The 21,414-nt window shown below is 46.3% G+C and overlaps 2 protein-coding genes and 1 long non-coding RNA gene across 7 annotated transcripts; all 3 read right to left on the reverse strand.

Annotated features, from left to right (window-relative positions):
* Positions 1-231: 231 nt before the first annotated feature.
* LOC111258132 lies at positions 232-4,724 on the reverse strand. Its single transcript, XR_002678698.1, has 3 exons — positions 3,973-4,724; positions 902-3,128; positions 232-803 (listed from the first exon to the last, which is right to left on the reverse strand). It is a non-coding gene; the product is annotated as an uncharacterized LOC111258132 (long non-coding RNA).
* Positions 4,725-4,781: 57 nt separating this feature from the next.
* Positions 4,782-8,437, reverse strand: LOC101762946 (F-box/LRR-repeat protein 3). The gene is made up of 7 exons (XM_004979832.2): positions 7,534-8,437; positions 6,782-6,904; positions 6,565-6,669; positions 6,047-6,446; positions 5,827-5,956; positions 5,442-5,736; positions 4,782-5,347 (listed from the first exon to the last, which is right to left on the reverse strand). Exons 1-7 carry the CDS (start codon positions 8,188-8,190, stop codon positions 5,078-5,080), a joined length of 1,980 nt encoding a protein of 659 aa, XP_004979889.1. The 5' UTR covers positions 8,191-8,437; the 3' UTR covers positions 4,782-5,077.
* Positions 8,438-13,781: 5,344 nt separating this feature from the next.
* LOC101763352 (putative disease resistance protein At1g50180) lies at positions 13,782-21,055 on the reverse strand. 5 transcript variants are annotated; one of them, XM_004979835.3, is made up of 4 exons: positions 20,672-21,055; positions 19,599-20,518; positions 16,884-18,514; positions 16,307-16,759 (listed from the first exon to the last, which is right to left on the reverse strand). In XM_004979835.3, exons 2-4 carry the CDS (start codon positions 20,396-20,398, stop codon positions 16,629-16,631), a joined length of 2,562 nt encoding a protein of 853 aa, XP_004979892.1. In that variant the 5' UTR covers positions 20,399-20,518; positions 20,672-21,055; the 3' UTR covers positions 16,307-16,628. The 5 variants fall into 5 exon arrangements, with proteins under 5 accessions (XP_022684961.1, XP_004979892.1, XP_004979891.1 ...); XM_022829226.1 differs by lacking the exons at positions 16,307-16,759; positions 16,884-18,514 and adding an exon at positions 13,782-14,265 and having other exon boundaries at positions 20,672-21,052; XM_004979834.3 differs by having other exon boundaries at positions 16,307-18,514; positions 19,599-20,406; positions 20,761-21,055.
* Positions 21,056-21,414: the final 359 nt, after the last annotated feature.

Here is a 21,414-nt window from a genome sequence, read left to right on the forward strand (position 1 = left end):
CCAACACCTGAATCCTTTGAAAGGTAGGGAATCACCTGCTAGCTGCAGAGCTGAAGACTCAGCTCTACGGCACTTTTGGATTGCAAAAATGACAAATAAGTTCAGTTTTGCTTTCATAAGCTGCCAATTGATGAACAAGTTTGGCAAACTTGTCCAGATATTCAGACACTCTGATTTATGTGAAACAAAATTGCTAAGTTCATCCTGGCCAAACCTACCTATCCAACACTAACCTGCAAAAATCAGACCAGGAAAAAGTTTTGATGTGCTTTTCCACCGACTGCAACCAACAGGCAGTTAGAGCAGAAAAGTGCATCAAAGCTACTTCAATCCACATACTAGACTCAACATTGTAAAACTCAAAGTAGTCCTCTGACCTACAGATGCAGTCGTGCACAACCTAGGATTTTCACCATAAAATTGAGGGATCAGTTTAGGCATTTTACTACTCCCATCAGAATAAGCAGGAGTGCGGGATTAGTAGATCGGTTCTGATGAACACCAACAACAGCATTACGACCTAGACGTTCCAATTGGGAGTGAGAATTTGAACCAGAAAACTTGGGATCTGGAAAATTGAGCATACCCTTCATAGGGATATGGATTTGGGGAATATTTGACCCAAATCCATGATCCCAGTTCCAGTGAACGAAATCTACGCGATGCCCATGAGAGCCATCAGCTGGTGGTTGAGAACGAAATGCAGACTTGTCTGAATGCTTGGGCAACCTTTTGGAAATGAGTCAGCAAAAAAAGTTTTCCTGAACTTGGGAATGCTTTTATTATGTCCCTGATGTGCGTTACTGCAAAACATTAGAACAGGAATGATCATGCTAATTGCTAAATTATGTCTCTTGACTACCAAACTAGCATGTGGATCCATCGAAAGCTAGTAAATCACCTGCTATTTGCAAAAGCTGAAGAGCATCTTGTGATCCTCCTCCGCACAGGATCAGCCACCGGACGGTGAACGGAGCGCCGACTACACACGCCGGCGACGCAATGCATCCCGGCAGCCGGGGAAGGGTGATCAGCACGTACCCATGTGCTACGTCCCCAGCGACCGCCGCCAGTGCCATGCCCAACCCCCGCGGACGCGGCGAACGGAGCGCGGCTGTGGGGGCGGATGGGTGCTAGCGGAAGATTGGTGGGTAGGATGCGGCGCTTCCCTTCGAGTCTTCGACCCTTCCGGCGGAAAGCACGGCGGCGGCCGGCCGGGAAGAGAAGCCGATCCGAACCAGGGGTATTTATGCAAATAATCAGGGGGCACTTTGTAAAATACCGGGGTCTATTTGAAAATAATCGGATCGCGATTAATAACCGCGATCAAATCCAGGTGGCTCTTTGCAAAATATCTGTGCCGGCAGACATGGCCGCCGCCGGCGTCGATCGTGCTGCCGCCGCTTGCCGGCGACCTCTGGAAATACCTCCATGGTGCTTCTCGCGCTCCCCTCCATCGATTTTCTCCGGATGGGCCCCTCGCGCCGACGCCGCCTCTGCTCAAGCCACATTACGGATACCGGATCGAGCTCGCCGCCGCTGGCCGCCGGATGGACACGAGCCCCTCCGACACTGCCACCCGAGCAGCCCAGCGTCCATGACCGGCGCCTCGTCGTCCTCCCCGCGCATGGACCGGTTCATCCCGGAGAGGGAAACAGAAATGAAATCACGCACGGCGCCGACAGGCCCAGCCACCGGACGACAGAGAAAACTCTGAATCCAAGTTTGAGCCAGAAATGCCAACTACAGAGAAAACTTTCAACATGGACAGCCATCAACTCATCATAATTCATAACGTCGAAACTCTGAAAGTTGGCACTTTGCATTGCCAGAAATGCCAGTTACAGAGATTTTGTCAGCATGGACAGTACATGATAACGTCAAAAAAAATTCTGAAAGTGTTGTTACTTGCTACATGGTCATCTTCTTCCTCTGATCCCAAGCCTGAAGGATGATTGTCAGTACGATATGGTAAGCTGCAAACAAAACGATAAAACAACATGTTAAGTTGCTGATTGGTCCACAAATGCCAAAAGAAGGTTTTACTTGTCTGAGATTTTAGGAGTATCTAGAAAGTGCCCAGAGCCCTGCATCATTGACAGGAACATCAGCACTTCAGGTCCAGTTCAATCAGGCTGGTGCAACCAAATGCGATGGACGTGATCCTGATGATGCCTGTGATGCGTAACAGGCACCTCATCTCAAGGTGTGTGAGTTCTTCCAAAGCACTTAGGTGCTTCAAACCAGCATTGGCAATTTGGGTGCCCTTGCCGGAGGTAACAGCCTTCCGAAGAGCTCTGCAGCAATACGGATCGACGGTCGCGTGCGCAACGATGCCACGCGTGCACCGTCGCATCGTACGGTCGCCGGGGCATACACGGTCGACCATCAAGTACAAGAGCTCCTGGGCTTGCAGCGGCGGCGCCAGCAGGACCAGAGCCGCCGCCGACTTGGGTGCCATGGATACGCTAGGCTCTAGCTGCTTCGTTAACTTGTTCTGTGTGTAGCTTAATGCTGTGTGATTGTTGCTTGGGTAGATGCTTCAATGTCATGGCCTTTTGTAGGCGCCGTGCTCATTTCATTAGCGGTTAGTGATTCCCTCGTTCCAAGCGTGTTCCCTTTTTTTAGCTACTTCTCCTTGGTTGACGCATATGCAATGACAATCTCGTCGTGCGATCGACACCCATCCATGAGGTTGGGGGCACATCGATGGATCGATCATGTCCGGCACTCCAAGCATGCAATTGCCTGATCCATAGACGCGCTTAGGCCAATCAGCTGTCACCCAGGATCTCAAAGGAACTCTACTCACATGCAAACTGTGTCCAGCATTTATTTTTCAGATAAACCTTTGACTGTCAATGAGTGAAACTAAGCCCTGAGAAGTCACTCTGGAACAGATGATGAGGTTGAAAATGGAATAAGCACAAAAGTATCAAAGAAAACCTAGCAACATATCATACAAAGTGAATCTGCACAAAATCTCCATCCTTGGAAGGTGTACCTGCAGCAGGTTGCCTGCGTTTAGCATCTGTAGGCCATCATCGTCTATAAGCAAGCTGCCAACCATTGCTATGTAATCTTAACTTCTCAAGAGTGGAGAGTGATCTTAGGCATTCATTGCTCACCTTCGAAACAAGAGACAAGAAATTTGAGCATTCTTGGATTTTTCATAGTATAAGAAACAATCAGAACCATCGAGCCCCATTAGGTATCCAATATTGTAAACCAGACAGAAGGAAAACACATGTAATTTGTTCAAATGGGCAAGTGAACTTTAGTCTATGACGCAGGACCAAATTTTATGAATAGAACCTAAGTAAATTCAATGAACTTCTGCTGAATTTCAATTCTCTAACGTCTGAAGTCAAAATACATGGTAAACACTGAGCAGGTAACATGAAGATGCTAAGCGTTTCAGATTTCAGAAATTCTAATCACAATGTCTCAAGGCAAGTTATAACGTTCTTTTGGTTACACCATGTTCAATTTCTAGCAAGCATCCAATATTTAATCAAACATTATAACAGCCAGTAAATTCATAAATGCTGAATCTTTCCAGCTCATCTGATTCAGCACGCAAAAATAGCATCAAACTTTGGCATGGGAACTAAACTCTAACAAGAGTCATAATCTCTGAAAGAAACAGCATCCTACTAACATTGCGAATTTGGCACTCATTCTAGTCGGTCCGCACATGATTGAACACTGTGAATTCTTGAGAGAGAGGTCAAGCCACAAGCAATTTCGATTCAATCCATCAAAGACTTCCAAGAAATTTGAAAAATTTCGTACTCCTACACAATTTTTTGTTGTTGTCCCTGGTGTACGGAACTGCAAATGACTCCCCTTTTGCAACAGGTAGAGTATGCTCGTGACAAAATTTATGTCTCTTCACAATCAAACCAGCACCTGGATTGAATCCTTCAAAAGGTAGGAGAACTTTGAAGCTGAGGAAAGCTAGGAAATCACCTGCTAGTTGCAAAGCTGAAGATTCAGCGCTGCGGCATCTTTTTGTGACCGCAAAAGTCCTTAGCGCAGGGTCAGCCGCCGGAAAAGGAACGGGGCGCTGCGCCGACCGCACAAGCCGGCGACGAAACGCGTCGCGGCGCCCGGAATGATGACTGGCCGCAGAGACCGCCGACAGTGCCAGCGTCATCGCCTGCGCTGTCGCGGCCCGCCGGTGCGAGGGGAGAGCAAGGCCAAGCTGCGAACGGCGCGCAGCTGCGGGAGACGATGCAGCGTTGCCCTTCCGTCGGCGTGGAGGACGGGGAGCACGGCGACGGCGGGCGGCGGACGGCCGGGGGGAGAAGCCTATCCGAACCAGGGGCATTTATGCAAAAAATCGGATCGCGATTATTAATCGCGATCCAATCCAGGGGGCTAAATGTACATATTCGGATCGCGACTATTCATTGCGATCCAAATTAGGGGTCTATTTGTAAAATACAGGGGGTTATTTGCAGGTATTTGGATCGCGGTTATATTAGGGGTCTCTTTGCAAATAATCTGTGCCGGCGGACATGGCCGCCGCCAGCGTCGATAGCGCTGCCGCTGCCCGCCGGCGACCTCCGGTAGCCCCGCCACCATACTTCCCGCGCTCGCCTCCGTCGACTTTCTCCGGATCCCCTCGCGCCGACGGCCGCGCTGCGGATATCGGATCGAGCTCGCCGCCGCCATGTACAATGCACGCCGGCGTCCAAGAAGGTGGCCGTCGAGGCGATGCCGACCGTGGATATCGCCGGCGGCAACGGCGATAAACAGACATCTCAAGCTGTTCAGAATCGACTGAAAAGATTATACTTTCACCCTTCTTTGCAAGGAATTCAGTTGCAGATGGACAAGTTTGGGCCAGAAAATGCCAGTTACAGAGACAAGTTTCAACATGGGCAGTCATCACAATGTCGACATTCTGAAAGTTTGCGCATTGCATTCTGAAAGTTTGCGCATTGCATGTCCAGCTACATGGCCTTCTTCTCTTGGCGTAAAAAAAAGAAAGCTGGCCACCGTTGCTGATCATCTTCTTCCTCTGATCTGAAGGATGACTGTCCACTCGATTCGCCAGGCCAGTACAAGCTCAGCCCTTGTAGACGAGCCGCTTGTCGACCCACCGGATGCGGCATCCGCAAGCCTGCAGCATCTGGAGCAGCTCTGGGGAGAGCACGGACTGCAGCCCGCCCAGCAGCTTCAGCTTCTTCAGCCTCCCGCAGGAGGCTCGCAGTGCCATCTCGAACCCTTCGATGGAGACCCAGGAGAGGTGGACCATCTTCACGTCCTGGAGGCACCTCAGGGAGCCCAGCAGATGGCACAGTCCCAGACCAGTGATTTGGCAGTAGGATATAGTAAGCTGCAAACAAACCGACCAACAAAATATTGAGTTGCTCATTCATAGACAATGGAAAACAGAAGACAAAGCCAAAAGAAGGTTTATGAGTTCTTACTTGTCTGAGATTTTGGGAGTATCTTGAAAGTGCCCAGAGCCCAGCATCATCCACAGAATAGCAGCGCTTCAGGTCCAGTTCAACCAGGCTCGTGCAACCAATGGCGATGGAGGTGATGCCGATGCCTGTGATGCGCACCAGGCATCTCATCTCAAGGTGTGTGAGCTCTTCCAGAGCGCTTAGGTGCTTCAAACCAGTATCGGTGATTTGGGTGCAGTAGCGTAGATTTAGCATCCTGATCTTCTTGCAACCATGCGCTAGGGCCGCCAGACCTTCATCAGTAATAGCGCTGCAACTGTGAGGAAGAGAAAGAAGTGCACTTTGTGTTCAGTGATCAATGGTTAACCTATAATTAATTACTAAACCATATATACACATCAATTACCGGTACAGATCAAGTTCCACAAGCTTTCCACAGTTTGAACCAATATAAACAAGGCCTTTATCAGAAATGCTTGAGCAGAGGCCAAGCTTCAAGATTTGCAGTTCTGAGCAGTTTGCTAAATGCCGCAGAGCTGAAATGAAGGACATAAAAAAATGAAGCTTCAAAGCAACGATGAAATATTCGAGAAAAACAATTGAATGCACAGCTATCTTTCAATTACCCTCATCATCAATGCGGCAATCAGTGAGGTCAATCTCCTTAAGATGGGAGCAGAGTGTCCCGATTCGCTCTAGTCCCTTCTCATTTATAAAAGGGCAGGATTCCAACCGGAGGGCTTCAACCATTGTACAGTTCTCGGCGATTACAGCAAGGGCATCATTGGTAAGAAGATGGCAGCAAGTAACGTCGATAGTCCTTAGGTAGCTGCAGTTGACTACAAGTGAAGCTATACCATCATCTGTAATTCCATTGCATTTGCTGAGCCCAATTTCAACCAGGTTTTTGCAGCTGTCACCGATGGACTGTAGATTTGAGGCAAAAATTTCAAGGCCATCGAGTCTTAAAACAGTCAAAGTCTCGCATATTGTTGATAACTTGGATAGAAAGCAAGTCTCTATCTCCTGCAGGTGTAAAGCAGAAGGTGAACAACCACTGGCAGTGTGGATTTGACTGCTAAATGGCATTCATTTCCATCGTGAGTTCTCAAAAGCGCAAAAAGAGCAAAGGAACTCTACTCACATGCAAACTGTGTCCAGCATTGATTTTTTGGATAAATCTTTGACTGACTATAAGTGAAGCTAAGCCTTCAGAAGTCACATGGGGACACCTCGATACATCAATACTCTGGAACAGATGAGGTTGAAAAATGCAGTAAGCACAAAGGTATCAAAGAAAGTTCACATCATAGTATACGAAGTGAATCCATACAAGATCGGCATCCCTGCAAGGTGATTACCTTCAGTGAGTTGCCTGCGCTTAGCATCTGTAGGCCATCATCGTCTATAAACAAGCAGCAGACCATTGTTATATCCTCCAACTTCTCGAGAGTGGAGAGTGATCTAAGGGATTCATTGCTTACCTGCAAAACAAGAGACAAGAAATTGGAGCATTCTTGGATTTTCATAGTAAGAAACAGGGAGAATTCATCGAGCCATATGTATCCATTGTAAACTAGATAGCAGGAATGTGCATGTCAATGGCGCCCCGTTAAGTTCAACTGAATCTTTATTCTATCTTTAAGTCAAAATGCATGGTAAACATTGACCGAGCAATATGAAGATGCTAAACATTCCAGATTACAGAACTTCTAATCACATTGTCTCAAGCTACCATTTTTTGGAACACCATTTTCCATTTGAACAAGCATTCGATTTTTAACCAAACACTGTACCAGCAAGTAAATGCATAAATTAATACTGAATCTTTCCAGCTCACTTGATTCGCACACGCGAAATAGCATCTATGTTGGCAAGGGAACAATCTCATAAACTATTAAACTCTAAGAAGAATCTTACTGTTTTTATTAAGGAAACATCATCCTACTAACATTGCCACATTTGTCCCCCATTCTAGTCAGTTCACAGATGATTGAACACTTCTGAATTCTCGACAGGTCAAGTCGCAATCATTTTCAATTGAATCCATCAGAGGCTTCAGACCAATCGTACTACTGACCAAAGAGACTGATACGAATTTCAGGGATGCTACCTTGAGGTAGGAGATGTCAACGCTGCGAAGCTCGGGGCACTTCTTGGCGAGCAGCTCGATGCCAATGTCGGAGATCTCACGGCACCACTTGACGCTGAGCTTCTCCAGCCCGGGGCACCCGACGGCGACCTTGGCGAGCCCGACGTCGGTGACGCCGAGGCACTTGTCCATGACGAGCTCCCGGAGCCCCGCGGCAGCGGCGAGGGCGGCCATCTCCCTGTCCCCAGCGGCGACGCAGTGGGACAGGTCGACGGCCTCCAGCCTCGGGCACGCTGCCACCATAGCCTCCAGGCCGCGCCACCCAACGCCGCTCGCCCGCGCCAGCCGCACCCGCCGCACGCCCATCTCGGCGCCGGCGCCGGGCGGCAGCGCGGCGGCGAGGGATGCGTCGTCGAGCCCCGCGCACGCGGAGAGGTCGAGCGCGGCGAGCGCCGGGAAGGCGCGGAGGACGCGGGGCAGCACCTCGCGGCGGAGCGGGCGCGCCGACCGGCGCGACGCGGCCTCGGCTCGCGCGAAGGCGCGGCTGGCGAGGCGGCAGGACTTGCGGTCACGCGGGTCGCGCACGCCCGCCAGCGCGTGCGCGAGCAGGTCCAGCGACAGCGCGTCCACGCCCGCGCCGGCGCCGGCGGAGGAGCTGCCGGGGTCGTCGTGGCTCATCTCGCGGGGCGACGACGGTCGAGATCCGATCCCGCCGGTCGAGCTGGTTGTGGGAAGCGCGCGCCGGGAAGCTCGTTGGGCGCCCACTAGCGAAGCTAGCGAGGATTGCTGGTTAGCTGGGGGCGACGGCGAGCGAGCGTTGGCCGGCAGCGGCGGGGAAGAGGAGGAAGGTGCTTGCAGCTTGCGGCAGTGGCGGCGCGGCGTGTGAGGTGGGTGGAGAGAGAATGGGAAGGGAGAGGAGAGCAGACGGAGGAGGAAGCTTTGGGCCATGTTTAGTTACTCCCAACTTCCAACTTTGACACTATGCAAAAAGAAGATTCCCCATCACATCAAACTTGCGGTACATGCATGGAGTACTAAATGTAGATGAAATTAAAAACTAATTGCACAGTTTTGTTGTACTTTGCGAGACGAATCTTTTGAGCCTAATTAGTCAATATTTGGACAATAATTCACAAATACAAACGAAACGCTACAGTGTGCTACAGTGCTGTAACAGTAATTTGGCACCTCCCAAATTCCCCAACTAAACAAGGCCTTGGCTTTGCTGCGGACGAAGCACAGAGGAGTTGTTTAATGGTGGCCGGTTGAAGGAAGGAGAGAGGAAGTGTCAGTGGAGGATACTGACGTGTGGGCCCGGGCGTTGTGGATTTCGAGGGAGCGGGATGACCGGATCTGTTTCTTTTTCCGGAATGGTCACCGGTGGATAGTGATATTTGCAAAGAGAGGAGGGTGATAAATTTGTTTTTTAAGTGGAGATGGAGGATGGCGGGGAGGGACGAGGGGGAAGAGGTTCGTTGAGGTGGTACGTGAGGTAGTAGTTATAGATATAATATAATAGATACGAGCGAAAATGTTACGGTCCGACCATATGTTAGAAATTTTTTTTTCTGATTAAAATAAGTAGAGGGATTTGAGATTCTCTAATTATTAAGTAAAATCCATACTTTTAACTCATTTGGGTTCTCATCTTTCTTTTTTTTTTCTCTCCACATTCAAACAACAGCCTGAGTAATCTTTTATCCTTGCTTATTCATCGTTTAGGTGGTCCTTATACCTAGCTTATCACTTTGCTTCTTCCAAGTTAGGCATCTATTACTCCAAGTTAGAAAATCTCTTTAGTATACATATGCTAAAAGTTATCATCAATTATTGAAGAGATCAGAGTATCAATTAGTTACATTAGACCTGCTTTGTTGTCGGCCATGAGTAGCCACGCCACACATGCGCCACCGCCGAAGTTGCAGCGTCAAAATCCGACGCCACAACCGTGGCGTGAAAATGAACTACAGTTGAGCAGTTTTGTTGTGGCGCACCGCAGCATTTGTCAGAAAGCAACACTAGCCTAGCTTTTTATGATGGTCGCAAGTCGTGGCGTGGTGAACGGACCAAGTAGCCCCATCGTCCAAGTGTTTATTGGTTTTCTTAAAAGTACATTGAAGACGGACACGCTAAACACGTGCACTGATGTACACCATCACATGCACAAATGCACATCTCTAGAGATTAATTTAATACGCACAAGATCTAATGTAAATTAAACATGTGTATGCACTTTCCCTCTATAGTTGTACTCCTAAAATCGATAAACACCGGTATTGAGCCATGAACTTTGAACCCTGGTGGGGGGGTGGCCCTGGCTATATGCCCAAAATTCTAACCATCCTATCATAAGCTAGCTTTCGTTATCAATTAGTTTTGTTGAGCGTTGATAAAGAACAACCCGATACATTATTCTTTTATAGGATTTGTTTTTAAAAGATGCTCGAGTGATACCATAGTGACGGTTAAGATATTCGGTTCAAATTATGAGAAAAATCAAAGATAACTTTGCACAATCACCGATCCATTCTCCTCGGTAGTAGTGGTCTTGAGGAGCAGTGAGATGAACCAAAATAAAACCACGAAGATGAGGATCAAGCCCTCATTCGCATGACGCTGCTTATCGTGGGGGTTGAGGACAAAACCGTCACCAGAAGAAGATTCCACGTAAGATCCCATTCCCATCATATGATTCTTTCCGCGCACTCGTCCGATGGGCGGATGGCTTTCATCATCTCACTCACTGCAGGTGGGTCGGAACCCCGATCACCTCGCACCGAGAGGATGAAACGGGAAGCTCCGCGTGGACCGGCCGGCCGGTGACCTTCCATACAAATGCTTCCCCGTGGGGCCCATGCAGGAATCTGGCTGGCCGTACGTATCCGAGGACAGGCGTACGGCGTACCTGCAATGCGCTGCACCTGCTGCTGCCGGTAAGTCGCGATCTGTCTTACCAAATAAAGTATGATCCACACCACTAGAAGCAAAGCTCTTACTACTCTAATATACGTCTTCTTTTTTTTGTTGAGTCCTTATGTTTTGTGTACTCCTTCTTTTATAGTTCATTATAAAGGAGACTCACTATTAAAAGTATACTCCAGTTTTAAAGGGTTGTATGCTGATCCATCGTTGTTGAATGACTAGAATGATATGACGGAGATCCGTTATCCACCTCTACGGGGTCATTGTTTGCCTAGTTTGTGCTTTATTTTTTATTGATATAATCAGCAACTCTCCTGCTTGGTTTGTTTAAAAAAAATATGATGAAGATCCAAATATAAGTCCACGTGATGCGCACGAATCTCATTGTAGATATAGACTTCGTGTACGCGTATGAATTCTAAGAGCATCGGGCTCATGCTGAAATGTACTTTCGATACTTTTTACCATAGAGTCGACTCATCATCCTCCAAAAGCATGGGAGGGCATAGGGTGGGCGATAGCTCTGCTCGGCTAGGAGCAACCAAGATCAAGCACGGAGATTGATCAGAATCTTTTATGAACTATGAGTCGATGCGGACTCTAGAACCGACTCTTCTCACCTTGTTGATGAGTCGACGTCCTCTACTAGTAGTCCCCCTACCAACGAAGGACCATTAGTCGCTTTAGCTTTCTCAATGGATCGGAGGTACTCTGATTTGAAGTATATACAAGGGCAGCTCCAGCGGTACGAAACAGCTGGTAGCTCTAAGCAAGGAGGGAAACGGGATGAACAGGCGCAGGAAGCTTTGGGTTTCGCGCTGAGAGGAAGTAAGGGGGTGTTTGGGAAACACCTGTTAAAGTTTAACACCTGTCACATCGGATGTTTGGATGCTAATTAGGAGTACTAAACATAAGCTAATTACAAAACTAATTGCACAGATGGAGTATAATTCGCGAGACGAATCTATTAAGCCTAATTAGTCCATGATTTGACAATGTGGTGCTACAGTAACCATTTGCTAATGATGGATTAATTAGGCTTAATAGATTCGTCTCGCGAATTAGCACAGGGTTCTGCAATTAGTTTTATAATTAGCTCATGTTTAATCCTCCTAATTAGCATCCGAACATCCGATGTGACACTGTTAAAGTTTAGCACCTCGTATCCAAACAGCACGGGGCTGCGCTAGCGTAGCAGTTTTGCCACTGTTCAACGAATGTAATATTATTTCTACTAGCATCGAGTCATATTCCGTTGGAAACGCCCTAAGATTTGAGCCGTGTAATGGTGAGACTTTACTACGGGTTTTCCTTTCTTTTATATCTCGTACGTTGAATTATCTTGGTTAAAAAATCTTACTACAAAATAGTACTACCGCATACTGTATATTACTCCCCCTCCAAAATTACTATTTGTTTTAGTTTTTTAGATACGCATATTTTGACATGCATCTAGATATATAATTATATCTATATCTAGATACATGGTAAAAATGATATATCTAGAGAAGTTAAAATGAATAATAATTTGGAACAATATATTATTACGTGCCTTGCATGGCGACGTACAGTACCCGTTGACTCCGAGTACGTATCCGACGGATTGGATTCCGGAAGAAGTGAGCTCGGCCTTTTCCTCTTTGCGATAGCATATCCACTTATCCCGGCGGCCCCTGTATTCTTTTGTACACAAGTTGGATTGTGTCGGTTGTTAGATTCCTCAGATTGGATCAGAGCAGACCAGGTTCACTGGAGCTACCTGCCTCGAGTTCGCAAAAGGAAGACTTGCACGTACGTACGTATGACTAATTATTGCACGTCATTATAGTCAAACGACGTTGTTTAGATTAATTTGCTGCAAATATAAGTTACTTTCGTTTGACCGGATCCATAGAAAAAGTCAATAATATTTATGATATGCTAAATGAGTCTAGTTAGATTTATTATGAAATATATTTTCATAATTTACTTATTTGATGTGTTAGAGTTAATGCTCTTCTCTAAAAGCTTATCAAATTTATACCCGTTTGACTTAAGACACTTTATATTTTTAATGGATGGAGTACGTATGGCAAGTTTCAATACGGTGCAGCTCTAGATAAAAAAGGAATGTTTGCGGCGGGCCACACGCTCCGTAAATTTTTGAAGCTGAAGCTCTAGGTGCATCGAAAACACTTTTGTAGGGAAATAAATTTTTTGGATTAAACTCATATGTTTGATCTAATTTATACCAGTACGTGGTAAATGAACGTGTAATAGTTTATACCAGTACGTGGCGGAGGACGGATAACAATTAAGATGTGGCGGAGTTAATTGATCTTCAAGCTAATTAAACTTCTATTTTTAGTGTGGGTGTCCTCTACTGTGCATCCATGGCAGCAGTATATATAGCAGAATGGACAGAAAAGAGTTGGAGGACTTGAGTAACACGGAAAACCAAGGCATGGCGCCTGCCATGTTGCTCCCCTGCCACTGCATTATATTTTATATTCCAGAAGACGGAAATAATCACTTCGTTCCAAATTGTAGGTTGTTTTGACATCTCTATATTCATAGCTTTTACTTATGTATTTAGACACATTATATATCTATATGTATAGCAAAATCTACGAATCTTAAAATGTCAGAATAACCTACAATTTAGAATGGAGAAAGGCAGTAGTATTTTTTTAAGGCCATCGTCAGACTCGAAGTGGTTTGTACGTATACTTCGTAGTAGTGAGAGACGCAGGAGTCAAATGGGCCGCGCACGGATAACAATTATTTGGGCCAATGAAGTCTACGGGCCTATGAATCACATAAGCTAGCCCATGTCAAAGTGAGTGAATCAAACAGGGAACTGAGAGGATTCTGCATGCATTGGGTCTGCAACTCAATTTGACATTTATCTATTTTTGTCATCACCGCATTGGAAATATAATGTCTAGAAAAAACAGCTGTTCAGAAGACAAGCCAGTGAATAGTTTAAGTTGTGTTAATTTGACAGCGAAGCCGCGCTCAAAAGCCGCGCACCATGAGGGCATGTACAACCCACAGACAGTTTGTCGTCTGTATGATGATGTCACACCATATAAAGACATCTAAATAGACAGCGCGTACAACCCATTGTCTGTTTGGTTGTCTGTTAAGTCTTTAATGACCGCATGTAGCCACGATCAATCGTAAATAAGACTTGTGTATACTATCGTGTTGCTTGTTGAAAAAAAGTAAGATCAAGCATAAAAAAAAGTAAGATCAAGCATAAATAAGATGATCGTAGTTACACTATCTTTTTGAAACATGAATATAAATGATATTCGAATATATTTATATTAATGTAATAGAACAAAATCCGAGAGTAAGCCTCTACGATGGCGTGCCCGACGTCCTGCATATGTACACAGCAGTTATTCTTCAGTCCATGTTCAGAGTTACATCATTTTAGACCTATCGAACATCTTCCACATTGTTCAGAATCCACAGCTGATGGGATGCCAAACTTACCATGTTGTACTGGACCTTTAGAACATCTATAAAGGTTGGAGGCAGGTTGGGGAATCTGGATTTCAGAAGCTGCACAAGAGTGTCGACTCTTTCGATGCGCACCGACATCTTGTCAAGTTCTGACGAACTATCCTTCATGAAGTTCCAGGAATGCCGTCCTGGGGACTTCTTTCTCTATTCCTCTAAAATCCTTTGGTTCCATGCAAACACTGCACCCTCCAACCGGTTTATAGTCTCGAGCACACTATGCTCAGTTTTCAAACTGAGAGAAACAAAGATTTCCTTTATAGGAATATACTCCGTGGTTATAGCTTGATACAAATCTTCGCCCAAGCTAGCTCTCCCAGACTGCAAAGACCAAAAAAATATTTACAGTGTTATCAGAATCTCAATTCAACCACTGTTGAATCATTGTTGAACTACTAAAAGAGACTTCAGTCATATATCAGAAATCCAATGGGGTTTAAAGGTCAACCAAAATTTGCTATAGCCTACAAAATAGTCAATATCAGGACAGTCAGGAAGTTTATCTCACCAATCATCACAAATTAAGCATCAATATTGAAATTCCAAAACATACTACTTTTCCTGAACCGGCATGCCAACAAAATCAGCAAGTGCTGCGGAAACCATCAAGCTTACAGCCAGTACAAGAGTGATGAACGGGGCCAGCGGGCCACTGAACGCCGGCGAGGCGCTGAAGTCGCTTCCGGCTTCGCTGAACATGAGGCTGTGCCCGTACGGTAGCGGCCTGTCCGGCAGCTCCGGTACGTCCATGTCCCCCTCCAGCATCCTCAACGCGTCGCCGATGGTCGGCCGGAGCGCCACCATCACGTGCGCGCACAAGATCCCCACGAGCACGAACTTCTCCATGACCCCGCTCCGGGGGCTCCCGAAGTCCGCCACGCGCGCGCATCTCGCCGTAATGCAGGTCCTTGTCCTTGTAGATGAAGTCCTCGAGTGCGCCGTTGGGCATGAAGTCGTAGACGAGGAACCTCTGCTTCCCTTCCTCGATGTTGTCGGTGGCGATGCAGCAGCCGCGAAGTGGCACCAGGTTCCGGTCCGGGTCCGGGTCCAGCATCTTCTTGACGGCGACCACGGACCCATCCGCCAGCACGCCGCGGTAGACGGCCCCGAACCCGCCGCAGCCGATGAGGTTGCGCTCCGCGAAGCCATTGGTGGCCTTGGCGAGCTCTGCGAAGGTCAAGCCGGCCAGATCTACAGGTGCAAGCAGGTGGGGAGGCAGCACCTGCAGCAAATCGAGGAGCGATGACCCGGATCTGCAGGTGAGCGGAGATTCAAGCTGCCGTAGCTCCCTTTCCCGTCTCCGATCCATTTTTCCGCCACCGCTTTGTTCTTCAGTTGCATCGGTGGAGGATTTGGTGCAATCTCTGCTGTGAAACAGAGTGGGAAGCAGCCGATCTCTCCGCACCAAAGCGCGCTCGTCACAGCGGATCCGCCAGCGCCGTCGTCGAGAGGAGACGATGCATACAACACATGTTTTACCGTTGGTTTCCTCTTGGAGCACGAGCGCTCGCCGTCGCCTCACGAGGCGACGAGGGCACCGTCTCCTCACCATACGAGGGTGTTTTGTGAAAAAGTGGCAGGACGCAGACGGCACTCGACAACCCGTTGTACGTGCCCTGAGGGGTGATTGATCCTCGAGCTAAACTTTAGTTGCTGTCACATCAAATATTTAGATACTAATTAAGAGTATTAAACATAAACTATTTACAAAACTCATGGCATAGATGAATGCTAAACGGCGAGATGAATCTATTAAGCCTAATTAGTCCATGATTTCACAATGTGCTGTTGCAGTAACCATTTGCTAATGATGGATTAATTAGGCTTAATAGATTCGTCTCGCCGTTTAGCCTCCATCTGTGCAATTAGTTTTATAATTAACTCATATTTAGTCCTACTAATTAGCCTCCGAATATTCGATGTGACACGGACTAAACTTTTAGCTTCAGGATCCAAAAACATCCTAAATACGTGGATGCTATCCTCAATGTCATAAGATAGCTCCCTCAAATCCCTGGCCCAAATCTTGTCCTGAATGTCAAGTTGATCTGCCAGTGTGTTGGAGAGCACCTTGCATGCTCTCGAGCTCAGCTTGGAGGAACCTGATCTCCCCCTTCGTCCCTTTCTGCATGTTGTACTCCCCGAAGAGGATTACGGCTCACAAGATGATTACGGTCACAAGCTGCAACATTAACCCAAAAATACCTTGTTTTTATTTTTCATCAAAATAAGCAGCCAAGGCCCTGAACCACTGAGACGATACAAGGCAACTAGATCATAGATCAGGGGCGCAGGAGACAGCTCAGTCCCTTTGCAATGAGTAAAATAAACGTTCTTTGCACTGAAAAGTGAAAACTGATGATGGGTGGTTCCTTGCACTGAAACAGCAGGCTGCAGCAAAAATCTTACGATGAAACAAAACGGTACTATGAGTACAGAGGGGGAAGTTAGTCAGGGATTACAATCATATCCACTGACAATGTCATCCTACACTCTCGCAACGAAATGCCATAACAGTTGATAAACAGCAGAAACGATCAAAGCTCTGAGGCTTTCACACCTAGGGCAGTCCATGCTTACGGCAGTCTCATATTAAGGGAAGACTGAAGACCATCTGTAGGCTTTCGCACCTATAATATCGATCGATTGTTTGGGATCATTGGGATGCATTCCAGCTTCATGCTTCAGCGCAGTCTTGGCTTGCTCTGCCTCCTCCTTGCCAGCACCATCACATCGCAGGCCAGCCACGACATGCTGCAGCGATGGCAGGTTTCCCAGGCCCAAGTCGAGACTACCATCCGTGCAGGCAATTCCTCTTGTCTCCCCCACATAAAACGGAAAGAATACAAGCTTTCTGAGCCTTGGCATTGCTCCATGCTGAAATACCACTGGCCACACAAATTGCAGGAAGTAACAACGTACAAGGGATGGGAACGCACCAGCACCAACAACGAATCCCGCAAGGATACCGAGGTTGTGATTGTCCACCTCCAGTTGTAGACGGCGGAGAGCCGGCAACCTCCCGAGGATTTCGAGATCAACCTGATGTAGCTCCCTCACGGCGATTTCGAGAGACTGAAGCGACGAATTCACCCAAGCCGGAAGTGTTGAAAACCAACAGCTGCCTGCTGTTCTTAATACGCGGAGATGTCGAGGGGTGACCCAGGCATCCAATCCACCGGTGCCGCGTTGACTAGGATAAACCCTGATATCTAGTTCCTGCATCTTTTGTAGCTTGCATAGGCACTCCAACAGCTTGTCGTTCCGCTCGTCCAATTCAATGGACAGCTGCCTCAGTTCAGTTAGCTGGCCCAACTCTTCTATAATGTTTCTGGTGTAGTCATCAATGCGTAACCATGACAACTGTTCAAGGCATGTCAGGTTTCCAATTCCATTTGGAACTCTCGTAGACCAGTCAATATATAGGCACATCAGCTTTCTTAGCTGGACAACACTCGAAGTCAACTTGAAAATTTCAGTACCCCTTACATCCAATGTTTGTAGAAACTGCAGGTTTTCTATTTCTTCCGGGAGCTGAGAAATACCTGTCTTACATAGTCCCAAGTACCTCAAGTGATGCAGATTCCCAAGATACTTAAGGTTACTATTAGCTTGTGAAAGATTGCACTCCTCTAAATCTAGAACATGTAAAACTCGACAGTGGGCAAGAGGCGGCACTAGAGAAACAGAAGCTGGAAAGACAACAACTGACCTTGCATGTTGCAAGCTCCATGTAGTTTGAGCCATCATATGACTTTCCTGGCTATTCTGAAGGGACAACCTCCGAATCATATTTGACGGAGATGTGCCTCCTATATTACTTAGTACAGTAACAAAGTTTTCTTCACTTGACAAGGAGCGGATAAAATCAAGCACCATATCATGTACACGACAGCGTGATATCATATCATCTGAACTATCATGTATTGGTTGGATCATGCTTCTATTTATAAGCTCATTGAAATAACTCTCTCCGAGTTCAAATAGGCTCTTCCCTACTTTTTCACATTGGATAAAACCTTCACCTATCCACATCCTTATCAAACGATCCTTGTCAATTTCATAATCTTCAGGAAACATGCTCAAATATAACAAGCAAGCCCTTAAATGGCATGGTAGCTCATAATAGCTAAATGACAAAATCTTTCTCATATTCTCCACATCTAGATTGTTTTCCAAACCAGTACCAACAGAATTGCATACCTCATACCACTCCATTTTATCTCTTGCTTTGCAAGCTAGCAAACTAGCCATCGTAATTATAGCTAATGGCACACCAGCACATTTCTTCAGTATTCTGTCAGATACTTCGGCCAACTCATCGTCAGGACATTTTACTATATTTTCATTGTTGTCTTTGTTTCCGTTACCAAATATTCTTCTAAAAAATAGTGTTCGAGAGTTGTTCAGAGAAATGGGCTGCAAGTTGTAAGCACCGCCAACTTGTTCAGCAATATTAAGAATACGGGTAGTTGTGATTATTTTGTTTCCAACATTATCACCAGGCAAAGCACGCTTAATCATTTTCCAGTCTGAGATATTCCATATGTCATCAATAACAATGAAGTACCTGTACCAGATAATTTAAGAAAGCCATGTTACTAGCATATTAAACTTGATAAGTTATAAACTTCTAGTTTTTTTTCATATAGAATGTCTAAATTATGCTAACTATAGGGCTATTAAAGATTTAGTAAATCAAGATAGCATTGAAAGGAATATCATTAGTAGAAGCAGACACATGGATGGAGAAGAAAACAAGCGGAGGCAAGACAAGACCAAAAGGGGCTATAGTTGACAGTAGAAGTCACATGAAGCCAGGAAGTGGCAAATAAAAGGAGCAAAGACAAATATGCTCATCCATATCTATTTTCAAGCCGGTGGTATCCATGTCGTTGTTGCATGGCTGATAGAGATGCGAGTATCCTTGCCGACATGTAATAAGAGCCAGTGAGATAGTAGAACCAAAAGGTAGCAAGAAAAAATCTGTAATCTGGATGTAATCCCCGATCGACCCAAGTGGTTGCAAGTCGCAAATCACAAGCCCCGCACTTTTCACACAAAATAGACGTGTAAGAAGTTTTCAGGGATCGAAGGGACATCCTCCCCATCACACTATCCCTTCTTACCATGTAATCTAGATTTCATTGCTAACAGCAATGGAGAGTTTTCTTCCTTTTGACCCTCGTCATCTAAATTTTTAATCAATTATATAGCCATCTAAATAACTTTAAATTAAATATTCAACTAAACAGTTGTAGATCTCGCTGAAACCTACAATTGTCATATGAAGTTTGAAAAAAGTTACAAATTTTGAAACAAGACAAAATTATAATTACAAGCGTGCAAAGTATCAGCACTGGTCTCGTAATAAGAGGCATAAGGATAACTAACATGCATACTTAACTAGCATCCATACTGGTGAATAATACTTGGAGACCTATCACTACTGGCTCACATTATGAGTTAGCATGGATAACATATCCATATGGGTTTCAAATTTACTGCACATATGAGCTGATAATGAGGAGCCTGTTTCTTCTAGTAATGAAATCTGATTACTAGGTGCTGCAATGTCCATACTTGAAAATACAAACAAACAAAAAGATAGATATAAACATATGCCAATAAAGTGTACTGAAATGCTTTCATACCTCTTATTCTCGAGGAATTCTCTGAGCTCTCTGGCAACATCGCTGCTCTTGTTACTTTCCCTCCCGACAAGTTGACAGAACATGCGCTTGAGTAATTCTTCCAGGTCAGGTGTCTGAGATACCGAAACAAAAGCTGCGCACTCAAATTGTGCTCTAAGCTTTTTATACACCACATCAGCAAGAGTTGTCTTTCCCAGGCCTCCAAACCCAACAATGGAAATTATCTTGTCTTGCTGCTTGGACACTTCATTGCCTTCCATCAGAATCCGAATTATCTCATCTCTTGCCTCCTCAATGCCAACGAGCTCAGTCACCTTATCGTACTGATAAAGTAATCGAGGGTCGATTGTGACATGCTTAGCTACATTACTGTTTGATAACTTGTACCGATCATGCCGCTTGGCCACCTCTTCAACACGGCTCTTGATGTCTCTGATTTCAGTAGCAATGCCATGGCGAACCTTGGCCTTTCTGAACAAACCAACACTTCTATCAATGAACTTCTTGATGCCACGCAGCTTGGCCTGCTCATTGCCCTCTCCACGGACCATGAATGTGTCAATATTGTCCTCTATATCGTAGGACAGCTCTCTCAAATCCTTGGCCCAAATCTTGTCCTGAATGTGAAGCTGGTCAGCCGGGGTGTTGGAGACTTCCTCAAGAGCACCCTTCATGCTCTCGAGCTCAGCTTGGAGGAACCTGATCTCTCCCTTCACTCCCTTCTGCAGCTTGTACTCACCGACAAGCAGGTCACCAAGCTTGGTGATGACGCTCGACAGTGCCCCTGTCACCACCTCCATGGCCGGATCTGCCTCTGGGCTCAAGGAGCGAGATTGTAGTGTGTATGTGTGAGCTATGAGCAGCAGTGGTGTATCGAGTTCAATGGAATTGCCCCTGTCACGATCTCCATGGATTTGTCCCTGGGCAAGAGCTAGCAATGAGTAAGGTTGTACGGTATGGGTATAGGTGTAGCAAGCAGGGGCGCGTGACGATGAATTTTAGTGCTGTCGAGTGCCTAGTGCTCTCGGAGGTCTGCAGACGGGCACAAAGAACGGAAGTGAGCGAGGACTCACCGGTTGCCGCCCTCTCCTTGTCGCCGGTGCTTAGGACTCGCTGGTTTGCGACAAGAGTGCGACAGCTAGGACTCACTGGTTTGCCGGATCGCGCTGCCCGCCGCTCGTCGCCGGACCGAGGTTGCTTGATTCAAGCTTGCTCCGCCGCTCGCAGTCGCCTTGGAAGAGCACGAAGCAGAGGTCGATGGGATGCAGATGCCCGGGGGGAAGGTGAAGGCAATAATTGATGAGAGAGGTAGTAGAAAGAGCATTGGATCCCTGATTCCCTGCCGCTAAACTATTCCCCACGCGCTGATGCGCTCCGTCCGCTCGAGGATGGAGGTCAAGGTTAAGGGCAGGTTGGTGCGCATCCCTGTAATCCTCTCCAAATGAAATATTCCTCTCGGTTAGCGATTGGGGCACCCGCAATGGCCGGCCGACGAGGTTCAATATTTTTTAATTACGGGGGTGTTTGGATACGAGGTGTTAAACTTTAACAGTGTCACATCGGATGTTCGGATGCTAATTAGAAGAACTAAATATGAGCTAATTATAAAACTAATTGCAGAACCCTGTGCTAATTCGCGAGACGAATCTATTAAGCCTAATTAATCCATCATTAGCAAATGGTTACTGTAGCACCACATTGTCAAATCATGGACTAATTAGGCTTAATAGATTCGTCTCGCGAATTACACTCCATCTATGCAATTAGTTTTGTAATTAGCCTATATTTAATACTCTTAATTAGCATCCAAACATCC

The sequence above is a fragment of the Setaria italica genome, chromosome VIII, assembly GCF_000263155.2.
Source record: "Setaria italica strain Yugu1 chromosome VIII, Setaria_italica_v2.0, whole genome shotgun sequence".
Lineage (NCBI taxonomy): Eukaryota > Viridiplantae > Streptophyta > Magnoliopsida > Poales > Poaceae > Setaria > Setaria italica.